This window comes from Hyperolius riggenbachi, chromosome 6 (assembly GCF_040937935.1).
Source record: "Hyperolius riggenbachi isolate aHypRig1 chromosome 6, aHypRig1.pri, whole genome shotgun sequence".
NCBI lineage: Eukaryota > Metazoa > Chordata > Amphibia > Anura > Hyperoliidae > Hyperolius > Hyperolius riggenbachi.
In genome coordinates this window covers 123,393,358-123,410,446 of record NC_090651.1, presented here as the reverse complement: position 1 = coordinate 123,410,446, position 17,089 = coordinate 123,393,358, and the positions used below count along the sequence as shown (strand labels likewise).

The window sequence follows — 17,089 nt, the reverse complement described above, 5'->3', positions numbered from 1 at the left end:
GGCAGAAATCACATTGAATGCTAAATGACAGGCCTAAAGTGCTTTCAAACATCTTGCATGTGTATACATCAATCAGGTAGTGTAATTAAGGTACTGCTTCACACCGACACACCAAACTCACCGTGTAACGCACCGCAAACAGCTGTTTGTGTAGTGACGGCCGTGATGGACTGGTGCGCACCATGGCGAGAGTGCAGGTTTTGGTGGCTTTACAGCCCATATGGTCGCCTGGCTGATGTAGCTGAATGACAGAACAGTGACTGTCCAGCTGATCAAATTTGGTCTGACCACAATGAGGCAACGACCTTATTATCGTGGGTGTGCCCCCCGAGACACTCATCTAGGCACCGGTTATTGCTTCATTGTGATACGCAAGCCCCTTCACCACGGCAAGGTAATGATCACGAAGGGGAATGGGCGCATGTACATGCCTTTTCTTTTGTTGTTGCAGCTGCCCGCAGTGCAGCCAGAAAAATTAGGCAGTCATGTACACGCACCCGAAAAATTATTACAGCGGCCTAAAAAATTCAGCAATCCGCCTGGAGTCCCGGACCCTGTTGGTGGTGGCGGAGAAGGTAGTGAAGCGGCCTGCAGGCAGACATGCTGTGTGGAGGGACTGGGAGCGACTTAGTCTTCTTGGGGCAGGCCAGGCAGCCAGTCACACGGCGTGCAGGCAGAGATGCTGTGTGTGCGGGGACTGACTTAGTCTTGGGGCGGGCAGCAGCCCTCCGGGATCCATGCCTCATTCATTTTGATAAAGGTGAGGTACTTAACACTTTTGTGACTTAGGCGACTTCTCTTCTCTGTGACAATGCCTCCAGCTGCGCTGAAGGTCCTTTCTGACAGGACGCTTGCGGCAGGGCAGGAGAGAAGTTGGATGGCAAATTGGGACAGCTCTGGCCACAGGTCAAGCCTGCGCACCCAGTAGTTCAAGGGTTCCTCATCGCTGTTCACAGCAGTGTCTACATCCACACTTAAGGCCAGGTAGTCGGCTACCTGCCGTTCCAGGCGTTGGTGGAGGGTGGATCCGGAAGGGCTACGGCGAGGCGTTGGACTAAAGAACGTCCGCATGTCCGACATCACCATGAGATCGCTGGAGCGTCCTGTCTTTGACTGCGTGGACACGGGAGGAGGATTAGTGGCAGTGGTACCTTGCTGGCGTTGTGCCGTCACATCACCCTTAAAGGCATTGTAAAGCATAGTTGACAGCTGGTTCTGCATGTGCTGCATCCTTTCCACCTTCCGGTGAGTTGGTAACAGGTCCGCCACTTTGTGCCTGTACCGAGGGTCTAGTAGTGTGGCCACCCAGTACAGCTCATTCCCCTTGAGGTTTTTTATACGGGGGTCCCTCAACAGGCAGGACAGCATAAAAGACGACATCTGCACAAAGTCGGATCCAGTACCCTCCATCTCCTCTTGCTCTTCCTCAGTGACGTCAGGTAAGTCAACCTCCTCCCCCCAGCCGCGAACAATACCACGGGAAGGTTGAGCAGCACAAGCCCCTTGCGATGCCTGCTGAGGTTGTTCTCCTGCCGCTGTCCCCTCCTCCTCCTCCTCCTCCCCCAAAGAAACACCTTGCTCATCATCCTCTGAGTCTGACTCGTCTTCTGCACACGACTTCTCTTCTTCCTCCTCCTCCCCCCTCTGTGCTGCCGCAGGTGTTGAGGAAACAGCTGGGTCTGATGAAAATTGGTCCCATGCCTGTTCCTGCCGTAACGGTTCCTGGTCACGCTCATTCACAGCTTCATCCGCCACTCTACGCACAGCACGCTCCAAGAAGTAAGCATAGGGAATTAAGTCGCTGATGGTGCCCTCACTGTGGCTCACCAGGTTGGTCACCTCCTCAAACGGCCGCATGAGCCTGCATGCCTTTTCCATCAGTGTCCAGTTGTCGGGCCAGAACATCCCCATCTTCCCAGACTGTTTCATTCTACTGTAGTTGTAGAGGTAGTGGGTCACGGCTTTCTTCTGTTCTAGCAGGCGGGAGAACATGAGCAGGGTCGAGTTCCAGCGAGTCGGGCTATCGCAAATGAGGCGTCTCACCAGCATGTTGTTTTTGCGCTGAATTTCCGCAAAGCGTGCCATGGCTGTGTAAGACCGCCTCAAATGCCCACAGAACTTCCTGGCCTGCTTCAGGACATTCGCTAAGCCAGGGTACTTTGCCACAAATCTTTGAACCACTAGATTCATGACATGTGCCATGCAGGGTATGTGTGTCAGCTTCCCCATATGCAAAGCGGCAAGCAGATTGCTGCCGTTGTCGCACACCACGTTGCCTATCTCCAGGTGGTGCGGGGTCAGCCACTCATCCACCTGTTTCTTAAGAGCAGCCAGGAGAGCTGCTCCAGTGTGACTCTCCGCTTTGAGACAAGACATGTCTAAGATGGCGTGACACCGTTTTACCTGGCATGCAGCATAGGCCCTGCGGAGCTGGGGCTGTGTAGCTGGAGAGGAGAACTGCCACTCAGCCAAGGAGGAGGAGGACAGGGAAGAGCATGTAGCAGGAGGAGAGGAGGTGGCAGGAGGCCTGCCTGCAAGCCGTGGAGGTGTCACAATTTGGTCCGCTGCGCCCTGCTTGCCATCGTTCACCACCAGGTTCACCCAATGGGCTGTGTAGGTAATGTAGCGGCCCTGCCCGTGCTTGGCAGACCAGGCATCCGTGGTCAGGTGTACCCTTGACCCAACGCTCTTCGCAAGAGATGACACCACTTGCCTCTCAACTTCACGGTGCAGTTTGGGTATGGCCTTTCTCGAAAAATAAGTGCGGCCTGGCATCTTCCACTGCGGTGTTCCGATGGCCACAAATTTACGGAAGGCCTCAGAGTCCACCAGCCGGTATGGTAACAGCTGCCGAGCTAACAGTTCCGCCACGCCAGCTGTCAGACACCGGGCAAGGGGGTGACTGGCCGAAATTGGCTTCTTCCGCTCAAACATTTCCTTCACGGACACCTGACTGCTGCTGTGGGCAGAGGAGCAGGAACCGCTCAAGGGCAGAGGCGGAGTGGAGGAGGGTGCCTGTGAAGGTGGAAGGGAGAAAGCTGCAGAAGCAGATAATGCACCTGATTGTGGAGGAAAAGGAGAAGGAGGGTGGCTTTGCTTTTGTGTGCTGCTGCTGCTTTTGCTCAGGTGGCCATCCCATTGCTGTTTGTGCCTTTTCTCCAGGTGCCTTCGTAAGGCACTTGTCCCTACGTGAGTGTTGGCCTTTCCACGGCTCAATTTTTGTTGGCAGAGCGAACAGATGGCTTTGGTCCGATCTGAGGCACACACATTAAAAAATTTCCACACCGCTGAGCCACCCTGGGATGTGGGCACTATGGGGACCGTCACCTCAGCAGCTGATGCTGAAGGGCAAGTTGGCTGGCTGTACATAGGTGGCGATACATGGTGCCGGACTCTGCCACCAGCTGTTTCTGACGAAGAGCTGCCCCAGCTTCTTTCAGCAACTTCTCTCCTCCTACTACTCTCTGACTCCACCTCTGAACTGTCCCCCTCTTCATCTCCTCTATTGGGAACATACAGAGGATCCCTATCATCGTCATCATCGTAATCATCCTGCCCAGCTTCGCTTGCCTCAGACAAATCCAAACATGCACCATCAGTAGGTCCTTCATCCTCCTTACACGTTACATCCATAGTGTTGCCGGGTAACTCAAATATATGAGCTGGTGAAAATTCATCTGGCTGTAACAACAATGGCTGTGCATCAGTGATTTCAACACTAAATAATTCTTGCGAAGTGTCAAATGCAGCGGAAGTGGTGCTAGTAGTAGCGCTGGTGGCTGAGCAAGATGAGGTGTTCTGTGTCGCTAAATACTCAACCACGTCCTGACAATCTTGGGAGGTGATGGGACGTGCCTTCTTCCGAGCACTGTACTGTGGGCCAGGTCCACAAGAAATTACATTTACACGACCTCGCGCAGATCTGCCGGGTGGCCTTCCTCTGGCTCTGGCACTACCTCTTCCTCTACCTGTTCTGTCCATATCGGGTATGCACGGAGTGGTATATCACACTGCGTGCACTCACGTAGGTAGGTGGGTTCACTTAACTGCACAGGTATGCGCACTGATGCGGTGGGTTCACTGAACAGAACAGGTATACAGTGGCGGGTTCACAGAACAGGTATGCAGTGGCAGGTTCACTGAACACAACAGGTATGCAGTGGCAGGTTCACTGAACACAACAGGTATGCAGTGGCGGGTTCACTGAACAGGTATACAGTGGCGGGTTCACTGAACAGAACAGGTATGCAGTGGCGGGTTCACTAAACAGAACAGGTATACAGTGGCGGGTTCACTAAACAGAACAGGTATACAGTGGCGGGTTAACAGAACAGGTATACAGTGGCGGGTTCACAGAACAGGTATGCAGTGGCAGGTTCACTGAACACAACAGGTATGCAGTGGCAGGTTCACTGAACACAACAGGTATGCAGTGGCGGGTTCACTGAACAGGTATACAGTGGCGGGTCCACTGAACAGAACAGGTATGCAGTGGCGGGTTCACTAAACAGAACAGGTATACAGTGGCGGGTTCACTATACAGAACAGGTATACAGTGGCGGGTTCACAGAACAGGTATGCAGTGGCAGGTTCACTGAACACAACAGGTATGCAGTGGCGGGTTCACTGAACACAACAGGTATGCAGTGGCGGGTTCACTGAACAGGTATACAGTGGCGGGTTCACTAAACAGAACAGGTATACAGAGGCGGGTTCACAGAACAGGTATGCAGTGGTGGGTTCACAGCACAGGTATGCAGTGGTGGGTTCAATGAACAGGTATACAGTGGCGGGTCCACTGAACAGAACAGGTATGCAGTGGCGGGTTCACTGAACAGGTATACAGTGGCGGGTCCACTGAACAGAACAGGTATACAGTGGCGGGTTCACAGAACAGGTATGAAGTGGCAGGTTCACTGAACACAACAGGTATGCAGTGGCGGGTTCACTGAACAGGTATACAGTGGCGGGTCCACTGAACAGAACAGGTATGCAGTGGCGGGTTCACTAAACAGAACAGGTATACAGTGGCGGGTTCACTAAACAGAACAGGTATACAGTGGCGGGTCCACTGAACAGAACAGGTATACAGTGGCGGGTTCACACAACAGGTATGCAGTGGCAGGTTCACTGAACACAACAGGTATGCAGTGGCGGGTTCACTGAACAGGTATACAGTGGCGGGTCCACTGAACAGAACAGGTATGCAGTGACGGGTTCACTGAACAGGTATACAGTGGCGGGTCCACTGAACAGAACAGGTATACAGTGGCGGGTTCACAGAACAGGTATGCAGTGGCAGGTTCACTGAACACAACAGGTATGCAGTGGCGGGTTCACTGAACAGGTATACAGTGGCGGGTCCACTGAACAGAACAGGTATGCAGTGGCGGGTTCACTAAACAGAACAGGTATACAGTGGCGGGTTCACAGAACAGGTATGCAGTGGCAGGTTCACTGAACACAACAGGTATGCAGTGGCGGGTTCACTAAACAGAACAGGTATACAGTGGCGGGTTCACAGAACAGGTATGCAGTGGTGGGTTCACAGCACAGGTATGCAGTGGTGGGTTCAATGAACAGGTATACAGTGGCGGGTCCACTGAACAGAACAGGTATGCAGTGGCGGGTTCACTGAACAGGTATACAGTGGCGGGTCCACTGAACAGAACAGGTATGCAGTGGCGGGTTCACTGAACAGGTATACAGTGGCGGGTCCACTGAACAGAACAGGTATGCAGTGGCGGGTTCAATGAACAGGTATACAGTGGCGGGTCCACTGAACAGAACAGGTATGCAGTGGCGGGTTCACTAAACAGAACAGGTATACAGTGGCGGGTCCACTGAACAGAACAGGTATACAGTGGCGGTGTAACGATTGTGGGATATCTCCGTGTTCAGCGCACAAAGATGTGCGCTGACACTGCGGAGGTCCTCCACAAGCGTGTCAAGATACTAGAACCCAGCTTTTGGTGCAAGCACCAGTAGAGGGAAAATTCCTGTCGGCAGATGGCGCTGGGGAGTGCAGAGGAACCAATCCCCTGCACCTCCACAAATGCCAGACAGGAATTTGTACGAAGCGCAGAACGCAATCGCAAGAGAGGCGATTGCGAATGAGAACGAGCAAAGGGACAGATTGTATGTGTGTGCGCCAATCTAGTCGCCACCCCGCGACCGCGCATACACAACAGCAGATATGAAATAGGAACGCGATCGCGAGAGGTGCGATCGCCAGACGTGACACAAGGCAGATCAGAACAGAATACGAGGTTAGCAAAGGCACAGCAAATACAATGAGAATATACGGAAAATAATAAACGCTAGCTAACCGCGAACACCGCACTCATTCGCAACAGTGCACGCGGTTATGCGCGGTCTCCACGTGATAAGCACAATAGAGACAAGCACGCCTAACTAACCATCAACAGACAAACACGAAACAAAGAACGTGAACGCTTGCTTAACGGTTACCTCATCGAGCCTACAGCAAGCGCCCGTATCAGACAAGACAAACGAGAAATAGGAACTAGGCAGAAAGGATCCACCGCTCTTCCGCCAGAGCAAGTGTGATCCAAGCAGGAACACAGATCAGAAAGATCCACAGCCGCTAACGCTAGCGGCTAGTGCGATCTAAACAAGACAGATCAGATGAGGTAGCTGGTAGCAACCGCTGCTCCAGCTTACACTCCAGGAACTAGATCAGAAGGATCCACAGCCGCTACCGCTAGAGGCTAGTGCGATCCAAACAAGACAGAGCGATTCGCTATCAACCGCCGCTGGTGACAGCGCAATCGCGACAGACAAGGCAGGACAGAATAGGCAGTACAAATTATACACAAACTGACTGCACTAACTAGGAATGCAAGGAGCACTCCCCAAGAATTAACTATACTAAGATAGCAGTGGCTGACACTCCAGGTGAGTCCAGCAGGAACAAACCTCTATGAGCAGCGAAGCATTGTGGGACACACATAGTACTTATAGTACACGCCTCCAATGAATGTGGCCAGGCAATTTGCATGACAACGTATGCAAATTTCTCAGCAAGCACAAGCTGCAAAACTGACAGAAGGCCTTCTTTCCAGAGTCCTGCAGCATGCAGACCTGAATAATGATCAAAAGGCTGCCTGCCTGCGCAGGCAGCCGAGCGGATCGTTACAGGCGGGTTCACAGAACAGGTAAGCAGTGGCAGGTTCACTGAACACAACAGGTATGCAGTGGCGGGTTCACTGAACAGGTATACAGTGGCGGGTCCACTGAACAGAACAGGTATGCAGTGGCGGGTTCACTGAACAGGTATACAGTGGCGGGTCCACTGAACAGAACAGGTATACAGTGGCGGGTTCACAGAACAGGTATGCAGTGGCAGGTTCACTGAACACAACAGGTATGCAGTGGCGGGTTCACTGAACACAACAGGTATGCAGTGGCGGGTTCACTGAACAGGTATACAGTGGCGGGTTCACTAAACAGAACAGGTATACAGTGGCGGGTTCACTAAACAGAACAGGTATACAGTGGCGGGTTCACAGAACAGGTATGCAGTGGTGGGTTCACAGCACAGGTATGCAGTGGTGGGTTCAATGAACAGGTATACAGTGGCGGGTCCACTGAACACAACAGGTATGCAGTGGCGGGTTCACTGAACAGGTATACAGTGGCGGGTCCACTGAACAGAACAGGTATGCAGTGGCGGGTTCACTGAACAGGTATACAGTGGCGGGTCCACTGAACAGAACAGGTATGCAGTGGTGGGTTCAATGAACAGGTATACAGTGGCGGGTCCACTGAACAGAACAGGTATGCAGTGGCGGGTTCACTAAACAGAACAGGTATACAGTGGCGGGTCCACTGAACAGAACAGGTATACAGTGGCGGGTTCACACAACAGGTATGCAGTGGCAGGTTCACTGAACACAACAGGTATGCAGTGGCGGGTTCACTGAACAGGTATACAGTGGCGGGTCCACTGAACAGAACAGGTATGCAGTGGCGGGTTCACTGAACAGGTATACAGTGGCGGGTCCACTGAACAGAACAGGTATACAGTGGCGGGTTCACAGAACAGGTATGCAGTGGCAGGTTCACTGAACACAACAGGTATGCAGTGGCGGGTTCACTGAACAGGTATACAGTGGTGGGTCCACTGAACAGAACAGGTATGCAGTGGCGGGTTCACTAAACAGAACAGGTATACAGTGGCGGGTTCACACAACAGGTATGCAGTGGCAGGTTCACTTAACACAACAGGTATGCAGTGGCGGGTTCACTGAACACAACAGGTATGCAGTGGCGGGTTCACTGAACAGGTATACAGTGGCGGGTTCACTAAACAGAACAGGTATACAGTGGCGGGTTCACTAAACAGAACAGGTATACAGTGGCGGGTTCACAGAACAGGTATGCAGTGGTGGGTTCACAGCACAGGTATGCAGTGGTGGGTTCAATGAACAGGTATACAGTGGCGGGTCCACTGAACAGAACAGGTATGCAGTGGCGGGTTCACTGAACAGGTATACAGTGGCGGGTCCACTGAACAGAACAGGTATGCAGTGGCGGGTTCACTGAACAGGTATACAGTGGCGGGTCCACTGAACAGAACAGGTATGCAGTGGCGGGTTCAATGAACAGGTATACAGTGGCGGGTCCACTGAACAGAACAGGTATGCAGTGGCGGGTTCACTAAACAGAACAGGTGTACAGTGGCTGGTCCACTGAACAGAACAGGTATACAGTGGCGGGTTCACAGAACAGGTATGCAGTGGCAGGTTCACTGAACACAACAGGTATGCAGTGGCGGGTTCACTGAACAGGTATACAGTGGCGGGTCCACTGAACAGAACAGGCATGCAGTGGCGGGTTCACTGAACAGGTATACAGTGGCGGGTCCACTGAACAGAACAGGTATGCAGTGGCGGGTTCACGAAACAGAACAGGTATACAGTGGCGGGTTCACTAAACAGAACAGGTATACAGTGGCGGGTTTACTAAACAGAACAGGTATACAGTGGCGGGTTCACAGAACAGGTATGCAGTGGTGGGTTCACAGCACAGGTATGCAGCGGTGGGTTCAATGAACAGGTATACAGTGGGCGTCCACTGAACAGAACAGGTATGCAGTGGCAGGTTCACTGAACAGGTATACAGTGTGGGTCCACTGAACAGAACAGGTATGCAGTGGCGGGTTCACTGAACAGGTATGCAGTGGTGGGTTCACAGAACAGGTATGCAGTGGTGGGTTCACAGCACAGGTATGCAGTGGTGGGTTCAATGAGCAGGTATGCAGTGGCGGGTCCACTGAACAGAACAGGTATGCAGTGGCAGGTTCACTGAACAGGTATGCAGTGGTGGGTTCACAGCACAGGTATGCAGTGGTGGGTTCACTGAACAGGTATGCAGTGGTGGGTTCACAGCACAGGTATGCAGTGGTGGGTTCACAGCACAGGTATGCAGTGGTGGGTTCACAGCACAGGTATGCAGTGGTGGGTTCACAGAACAGGTATGCAGCCAGACAGGAACAAGTTAAGCCTAACTAATCTTTCCCTGAGAGACAGTCTGCAGCAGCTCGCCCTACTCTCACTAACGCAGGCAGCACACGAGTGACCGTAATGGCCGCCGCTGCCTGCCTTATATAAGGGGGGGTGGGGCTCCAGGGGCTAGTGTAGCCTAATTGGCTACACTGGGCCTGCTGACTGTGATGTAGAGGGTCAAAGTTGACCCTCCATGTGCATTATGGGGCGAACCGAACTTCCGCAAAGGTTCGCCTGCGGGACGCGAACGCGAACCACTGAAGTTCGCATGGAACCGTTCGCAGGCGAACCGTTCGGCCCAACTCTAATCGCAAACGTGTGATTGCAGTTATTGCTGCTAAGGGTGGCCCAACCAGTTATTAGGTTCAGGGGGCAATTTCTTTTTCACACAGGGCCATGTAGGTTTTAAGTTTTTTTTCTCACTAAATAATAAAAACCATCATTTAAAACTGCATTTTGTGTTCAATTATGTTATCTTTAACTAATGGTTAACGGTTTTTGATGAATAGAAACATTTAAGTGTGACAAACATGCAAAAGAATAAGAAATCAGGAAGGGGGCAAATAGTTTTTCACACCACTGTAGATTATTGTTAAAATATCTGTTTTGCTTTATTTTCAATAAACTTTAATAGTAAAAAAAAAGACACAACCTGCTCTTCTGGCTACTGACTTGGCTGCTCACAACTCTACTTGTTACCCATCCTGTTCTGATGCTGGCCTACTACCAACCAGTCTTGTCCTCTGCCTGCTCTGACCATGGCTGCTCATGACTGCTGAAAATTACCATGCACAGACCTTTTAGTTGCTCTGTGACGTTGCCTGAACTCTTATCTGTTGGACGACGACCTTTTCTAAAATTCCACTCAAGATCACTACATCAAGTTTCTCACAACAAATGTATCTGTTGTGTGTCAGCAGTTTAATGGGATGATGCTTGGACAACCCGGGAGTTTCCACCAGCAAAGAATATGGTGCCCACTAAGGGTGCCTGTCTGTCAACCTTTGCTTGATGCTCTGATGAAGACCAAGGAGCTCCTTAGACGCCATGCCTCCATAAGCCCACAACTCACTGCTTTCTGTGCTCATAACAGTTTTGTTGGTGTCATAATAATTCATGATTACCACTTCACATGCAAGAATTTTGCAAAGTGAAAATCATAAACCAAACTGTTCTTTAGATAGCTATTTGCAGACTGGTGACCTCTACTAGTGCATTGTCAGGAAACATGTTCCAGTTTGTAGTATTGTGAAATGAGTACAGAGGAAAGTGGAACATGCTTCCAAACAGAAAGAGCTCTGTGCAGTTCAGCGGGCTCTCTCGCTGGTGTCCAGATTGCTTCTTACCTGTATAGGAGCCAGAACGTATCTAGAGTTATTGGTTGATATGATTGTAGTCCTGTGACTTAATGTTTCTGTGCTTGACTTTGGTTTTCATGATATTTCACTATTGTGTCCCTTGGATAAGGAAACAGTCTGTATGCATGTTGGATTATTATGGCTCTGTACAAATTAACAAGCTGACACATCATTGCTTTCCAGCGGTTCTGGAGGTGTGTTTAGCGTCTAAGGGTAACAATGGTTAATTTGCATATATTCAGCAGTGATGCACTGGGAGACATCTCAAGCTCACTCAAACCTGAATTATCGCAAATTGTTTCTGTTTTAAGAAAGCAAACTTTTGTTTTTCTTAGCATTTTAGTAAGGGGGCTTTTAGGACCATTGTAGTCCCTCACACACTCCAATAAGTTCTGGTCAGTGGCGGCGCTACACTGGGGCTTATGCAGGCTTAAGCCTCGGCTCACAAGCTGTCAGCCCCCCCAAAAGCCCCCCTGCCCGTACAATCCATAACAGTGGGCAACATTCGTAAAAATGTTACAGCGGGGCCGCCAGCCGGGGCATCATTGCCGCACAGCTAATCGAGACAGAGCTGGCTGACAGAGGGAGATACTCCAGTCCCGCCCCTCAGCTCAGGCATCCAACTGCAGCCCTGCTTTTCCTCCTCTCAGCCTCTATCTTCCTGTCAGCCGGGCTCCAGCTCAACCCCTTCTCTCCAGCACACGAGACACAGACTGGGGAACGAGGCAGCCTGCAGGAAAGTGTAGCTAGTCTGCCACAGATACAAGTGACAGCAGCCAAAGCAGCCAATCAAGTCCAGCAATGAATCACCACAGAAAGGTTTGGGCTGACACAGTCTCACTTTCATTGTCTGTAGTTGCTGCCTGTGTACCTTCTCCCAACCCCCGACTGCAGCTCTGACCCAGGTGCGGCGAGCAGGGGGAACTGTATTTCCCTCTCTGAGGCCCAGTGCACACTGGGCGGATCCTCCGGCGTATCCGCCTAAAAATCCGCATGGCTAATGTATCTCTATGGGCTGGTGCACACCGGCGGTTTGAGGTTTTTAGCAAGCCGCAAACATGCCTCTTGCTGCACGTTTGCAGTTTGCTTAAAACCTCAAACCGCCGGTGTGCACCAGCCCATAGAGATACATTAGCCACGCGGATGCTGAGGCGGATGCGGCCGGCGGATCGCATCAAGATCCGCCCGAGGTGCACTGGGACTAAACTCTGTCATCCGCACCCAAAACCGCTAGCGTTTTGTGGATCTGCTAGCGGTTTTGGTGTGCACTGGGCCTTAGAGTGTCTCTCCTCTCCTTCCTCATCATCCCCCAAATTGCCAGCATTCACTTGTCAATTAGGTCTGCCTGGAGACTCTTATGAGCACACAGAATGTAATCATCTGGGAAAGGGAGCCTTATGATGTGCACTGATATCCTCCTGCTGACCAGCCATGAACTGGGGTCAGTTTAACTCATTAGTTTTAACTCCTCTCCACACTTAAAACACAACTGAAGACTGAGAAATAAAGAGATTCACTTTACCTGGAGCTTCTCCCAGCCCCCTGCAGACGTCTTGTCAAAGATCCTCCGGTCCCCCACCGCAGCTAAGGTTTATTCACCGCTGACTTACAAGTCAACGGCCACTGTTTCCGCACAGCTCTGGCCACATGCATCCTTGTTTGCTCTCCTGTGGCCGGCAGTGTATTGCGCAGGTGCAGTATGAGAAAATCTGTACTGCGTCTGCAAACGAGTACAAACTGCGCCTGGCGGGGGACCAGAGGATCGGTTCAGGTATGTGCGGGCACAGGATGGCTGCAGGGGTTAACAGAAGCCCCAGGTAAGTGAATCTCTTTGTTTTTATTCAATGTCCAGGTCCACTTTAAAGGGAAAGTTCAGGGAGTGGGGAAAAAAAATAAAAATCCATATCCACTTACCTGGGGCTTCCTCCAGCCCGTGGCAGGCAGGAGGTGCCCTCGCCGCCGCTCCGGAGGCTCCCGGTCGTCTTCGGTGGCCGACCCGACCTGGCCAGGCCCGGCTGCCAGGTCGAGCTCTTCTGCGCTCCAATCTGCGCCTCATGGGGGCATGCTAAAGTCATCGGACGTCCTCCGGGCTGTACTGCGCAGGCGCAGTAGTTCTGCGCCTGCGCAGTACAGCCCGGAGGACGTCCGATGACGTCAGCGCGCCCGCGTGTAACGCAAAAGAGTCCGTCGTTGCATCGCAGAAGAGCCCGACCTGGCAGCCGGCCTGGCCAGGTCGAGTCGGCCACCGGAGACCACCTGGAGCCTGTGGAGCGGCGGCGAGGGCACCTCCTGCCTGCCACGGGCTGGAGGAAGCCCCTGGTAAGTGGATATGGATTTTTATTTTTTTCCCCACTCCCTGAACCTTCCCTTTAAGGTGGCCATACATTTATCGACTTTGTGGCTGATCAACCATCCGACTTGATTATCAAATCGGATGAAAATCAGTGCTGCTGAGAGAATGCGTGAACGATGATGCAACCGATTTCGGGCCGAAATTGGTTGCATGTATTGATCGGACATGATGAAAGATGTCGGGCTGTCGTGGTTGATCAGGTGTACAGCTGTAACCGCGAGCAATATCAGGACGAGCAACGAAACCCCCAGCATTGTCTCCTCTAAAGTCAAATGTGTACTATTCTTAATGTGTCCGCAGCTGGCTCCATCCACAATCTGCATACATTTGCCTACGTTACTGTGGCAACCACCTGGGGCATGTGTATGCAGATTTCGGACGAAGCCCGCAGCGAACACAGACAGGTTAAATATAGTGCAACAGGAAGGGGGGGGGGGCAGCGTCAAGGCGTGGTTAAGGTATCACAAGGTTGATTCCCAATCGATATCAGCATAAAATCGATCTGGAATTGGCCTGCAGTGCATGGGCAGCCAACTGATCTCTTTCTAATTAGATTGAATTAGAGAGAGATTTGTCTCTTGATTGAATCTGCCCATCATCGCCTGATGTATGGCTACCTTTGGAGTGCTGCCAGATTACGTGTGTTTTGGGGGGAAACTACGGTGGTGCTCAAACTTCCCCGGCAAGCCCACTTACACCACTGTCTCTCCTTACATGCATTTACTGGTGAAAGGCTGGTGAAAGGCTGTCTCTCATTACATGCATTTACTGGGGAAACGCTGTCTGTCATTATGTGCATTTACTGGTGAAAGGCTGTCTCTCATTGCATGCATTTACTGGTGAAAGGCTGTCTCTCATTACGTGCATTTACTGGTGAAACGCTGTCTGTAATTACGTGCATTTACTGGTGAAACGCTGTCTGTCATTACGTGCATTTACTGGTGAAAGGCTGTCTGTCATTACGTGGGTTTACTGATAAAACGCTGTCTGTCATTATGTGCATTTACTGGTGAAACACTGTTATTATGTGCATTTACTGGGGAAACGCTGTCTGTCATTATGTGCATTTACTGGTGAAAGGCTGTCTGTCATTGCATGCATTTACTAGGGAAACGCTATCTCTCATTACATGCATTTACTGGTTAAACGCTGTCTCTCATTACATGCATTTACTGGTGAAAGGCTGTCTGTCATTACTTGCATTTACTAGTGGAACACTGTCTCTTATGTGCATTTACTGGTGAAACGCGGACTCTCATTACGTGCATTTACTGGTGAAACGCGGTCTCTCATTATGTGCATTTAATGGTGAAAGGCTGTCTCTCATTGCATGCATTTACTGGTGAAATGCTGTCTGTCATTACGTGCATTTACTGGGGAAACGTTGTCTGTCATTATGTGCATTTACTTCATTTTTTTATGTAACTACATTAGCCCTGCCCACATGACATCATGACCACGCCCATTTTTCACCACGGCGCGTAATTTCTCCCATGAGCCCTGCCTGCCGGCCACTGTGCCCCTTTTGAGCCCCCCCCCCCCCCCCCCCAAATCTGAAGCTGGAGCCGCCACTGGTTCTGGTTCACCATGAGCTCACTGGTTAGTCTGTACCTCTCGGTGTTACAAGCCCTATAAGCCAAATTAATCCATGCCATGCACTGATGAAGATCAAACAATCCGAAACAGTCTGTATGCATGTTGGATTATTATGGCTCTGTACAAATTAACAAGCTGACACATCATTGCATTCCAGCAATTCTGGAGGTGTGTTTAGCTTCTAAGGGTAGAATGGTTAATTTGCATATATTCAGCAGTGATGCACTGGGAGACATCTCAAGCTCACTCCAACCTGAATTATCGCAAATTATCGCAAATTCTTTCTGTTTTAAGAAAGCAAACTTTTTTGTTTTTCTTGGATAAGGCAAGAAATGGAAGAGTTTGCTCAATGCATAGACATGCACACTCAGCCGTTGCCATCTCATCTGTATACTACAACTGTTTTACAACATAACAGTGATGATCTGCTCTTCATCATCACCTATTCTGTATGACTTCTACTTGACCATTTCACCAGAGTTTCTGGAAATGAACTCTGCTATGAATGTACAGCTTGTGGGTACCTTTAAGACTACACAATGCTCTACAATGTTTGCTTATGCAACACATTGGGCCTGATTCACAGTCCTTTCACGGACTTTTGCGCGCGCAAAGTGCCGCGGTTCGCGCAAATCGCGTCACTTTGCGCGCGCAAAAGTCCGCGAACGGACTTCACGTGCTAACTGTTTAGCACACCCGTGCTAAACAGTTTGCACCGCTTTGTGAATCAGGCCCCTCGAGTGATTACGTCCCCCTGGACACCAAAGTTTGCTTCCACAGACATGCAATCACAAATTAGTTGACAAATTACATTTAATACATACCATTTCCCTTATCAAAGTCATCTCCAGTGGCTGTCCAAGACAAAGCAACTTGATGTCCTTGAAATGCCGCAGTCAGGTCTGTGATTTTACTAGGTTTAAAGACATCGGGGAGAGGACCTGATGGAACTTGAGATACTATGAAGGACCCTCCTGAAGCTGTTCGTGTGAAATCCCCCAAATGTAGGTAATCCATTTTAACCTGTGGCTTTGGGGGATTGCTAATGATTGTACCTAGAAACAACATCATAGTATATGTAAGGCATTACTGGATAGGTAGAAAAATACTTGCATTCATGTATGTGTACACTGTTTTAAGCTTTTCAAAACCTAAATGTACATGCGTACATGCAAAAAGGGCATCGGGAAAAAAGGACGCCTGGTGTAAACGTTAATCTGAAATACTGTTTATAAAAAAAATATATTTTAACCACTTGAGGACCACAGTCTTTTCGCCCGTTAAGGACTAGAGCCTTTTTTTCCATTCAGACCACTGCAGCTTTCACGGTTTATTGCTCGGTCATACAACCTACCACCTAAATGAATTTTACCTCCTTTTCTTGTCACTAATACAGCTTTCTTTTAGTGCTATTTGATTGCTGCTGCGAGTTTTAGTTTTTATTATATTCATCAAAAAAGACATGAATTTTGTCAAAAAAATGACTTTTTTAACTTTCTGTGCTGACATTTTTCAAATAATGTAAAATTTCCTATACATTTGAGCGCGAAAGTTATTCTGCTACATGCCTTTGATAAAAAAAAAAAACATTCAGTGTATATTTATTGAATTGGGTAAAAGTTATAGCGTTTACAAACTATGGTGCCAAAATTGAATTTTCCCATTTTCAAGCATCTCTGACTATTCTGACCCCCTGTCATGTTTCATGAGGTGCTAAAATTCCAGGATAGTATAAATACCCCCCAAATGACCCCATTTTGGAAAGAAGACATCCCAAAGTATTCAGTTAGAGGCATGGTGAGTTCATAGAAGATTTTATTTTTTGTCACAAGTTAGCAGAAAATGACACTTTGTGACAAAAAAAAAAAGTTTTCATTTCTTCTAACTTGCGACAAAAAAAATGAAATCTGCCACGGACTCACTATGCTCCTCTCTGAATACCTTGAAGTGTCTACTTTCCAAAATGGGGTCATTTGTGGGGTATGTTCACTGTCCTGGCATTTTGGGGGGTGCCTAATTGTAAGCACCCCTGTAAAGCCTAAAGATGCTCATTGGACTTTGGGCCCCTTAGCGCAGTTAGGCTGCAAAAAAGGGCCACACATGTGGTATTGCCGTACTCAGGAGAAGTAGTATAATGTGTTTTGGGGTGTATTTTTACACATACCCATGCTGGGTGGGAGAAATATCTCCGTAAATGACAATTTTTTGATTTTTTTTACACACAGTTGTCTATTTACAGAGATATTTCTCCC

General features: G+C 49.8%; 1 protein-coding gene across 1 annotated transcript in view; it reads right to left on the bottom strand.

The window, feature by feature from the left end:
- LOC137522068 (calcium-activated chloride channel regulator 1-like) overlaps positions 1–17,089 on the bottom strand; it is a 157,113-nt gene that overhangs the window by 18,666 nt on the left and 121,358 nt on the right. The window contains exon 13 of the mRNA XM_068242093.1: positions 15,662–15,892. Within this exon, the coding sequence (XP_068098194.1) occupies positions 15,662–15,892 (231 nt within the window). The remainder of the gene's footprint in view (positions 1–15,661; positions 15,893–17,089) is intronic.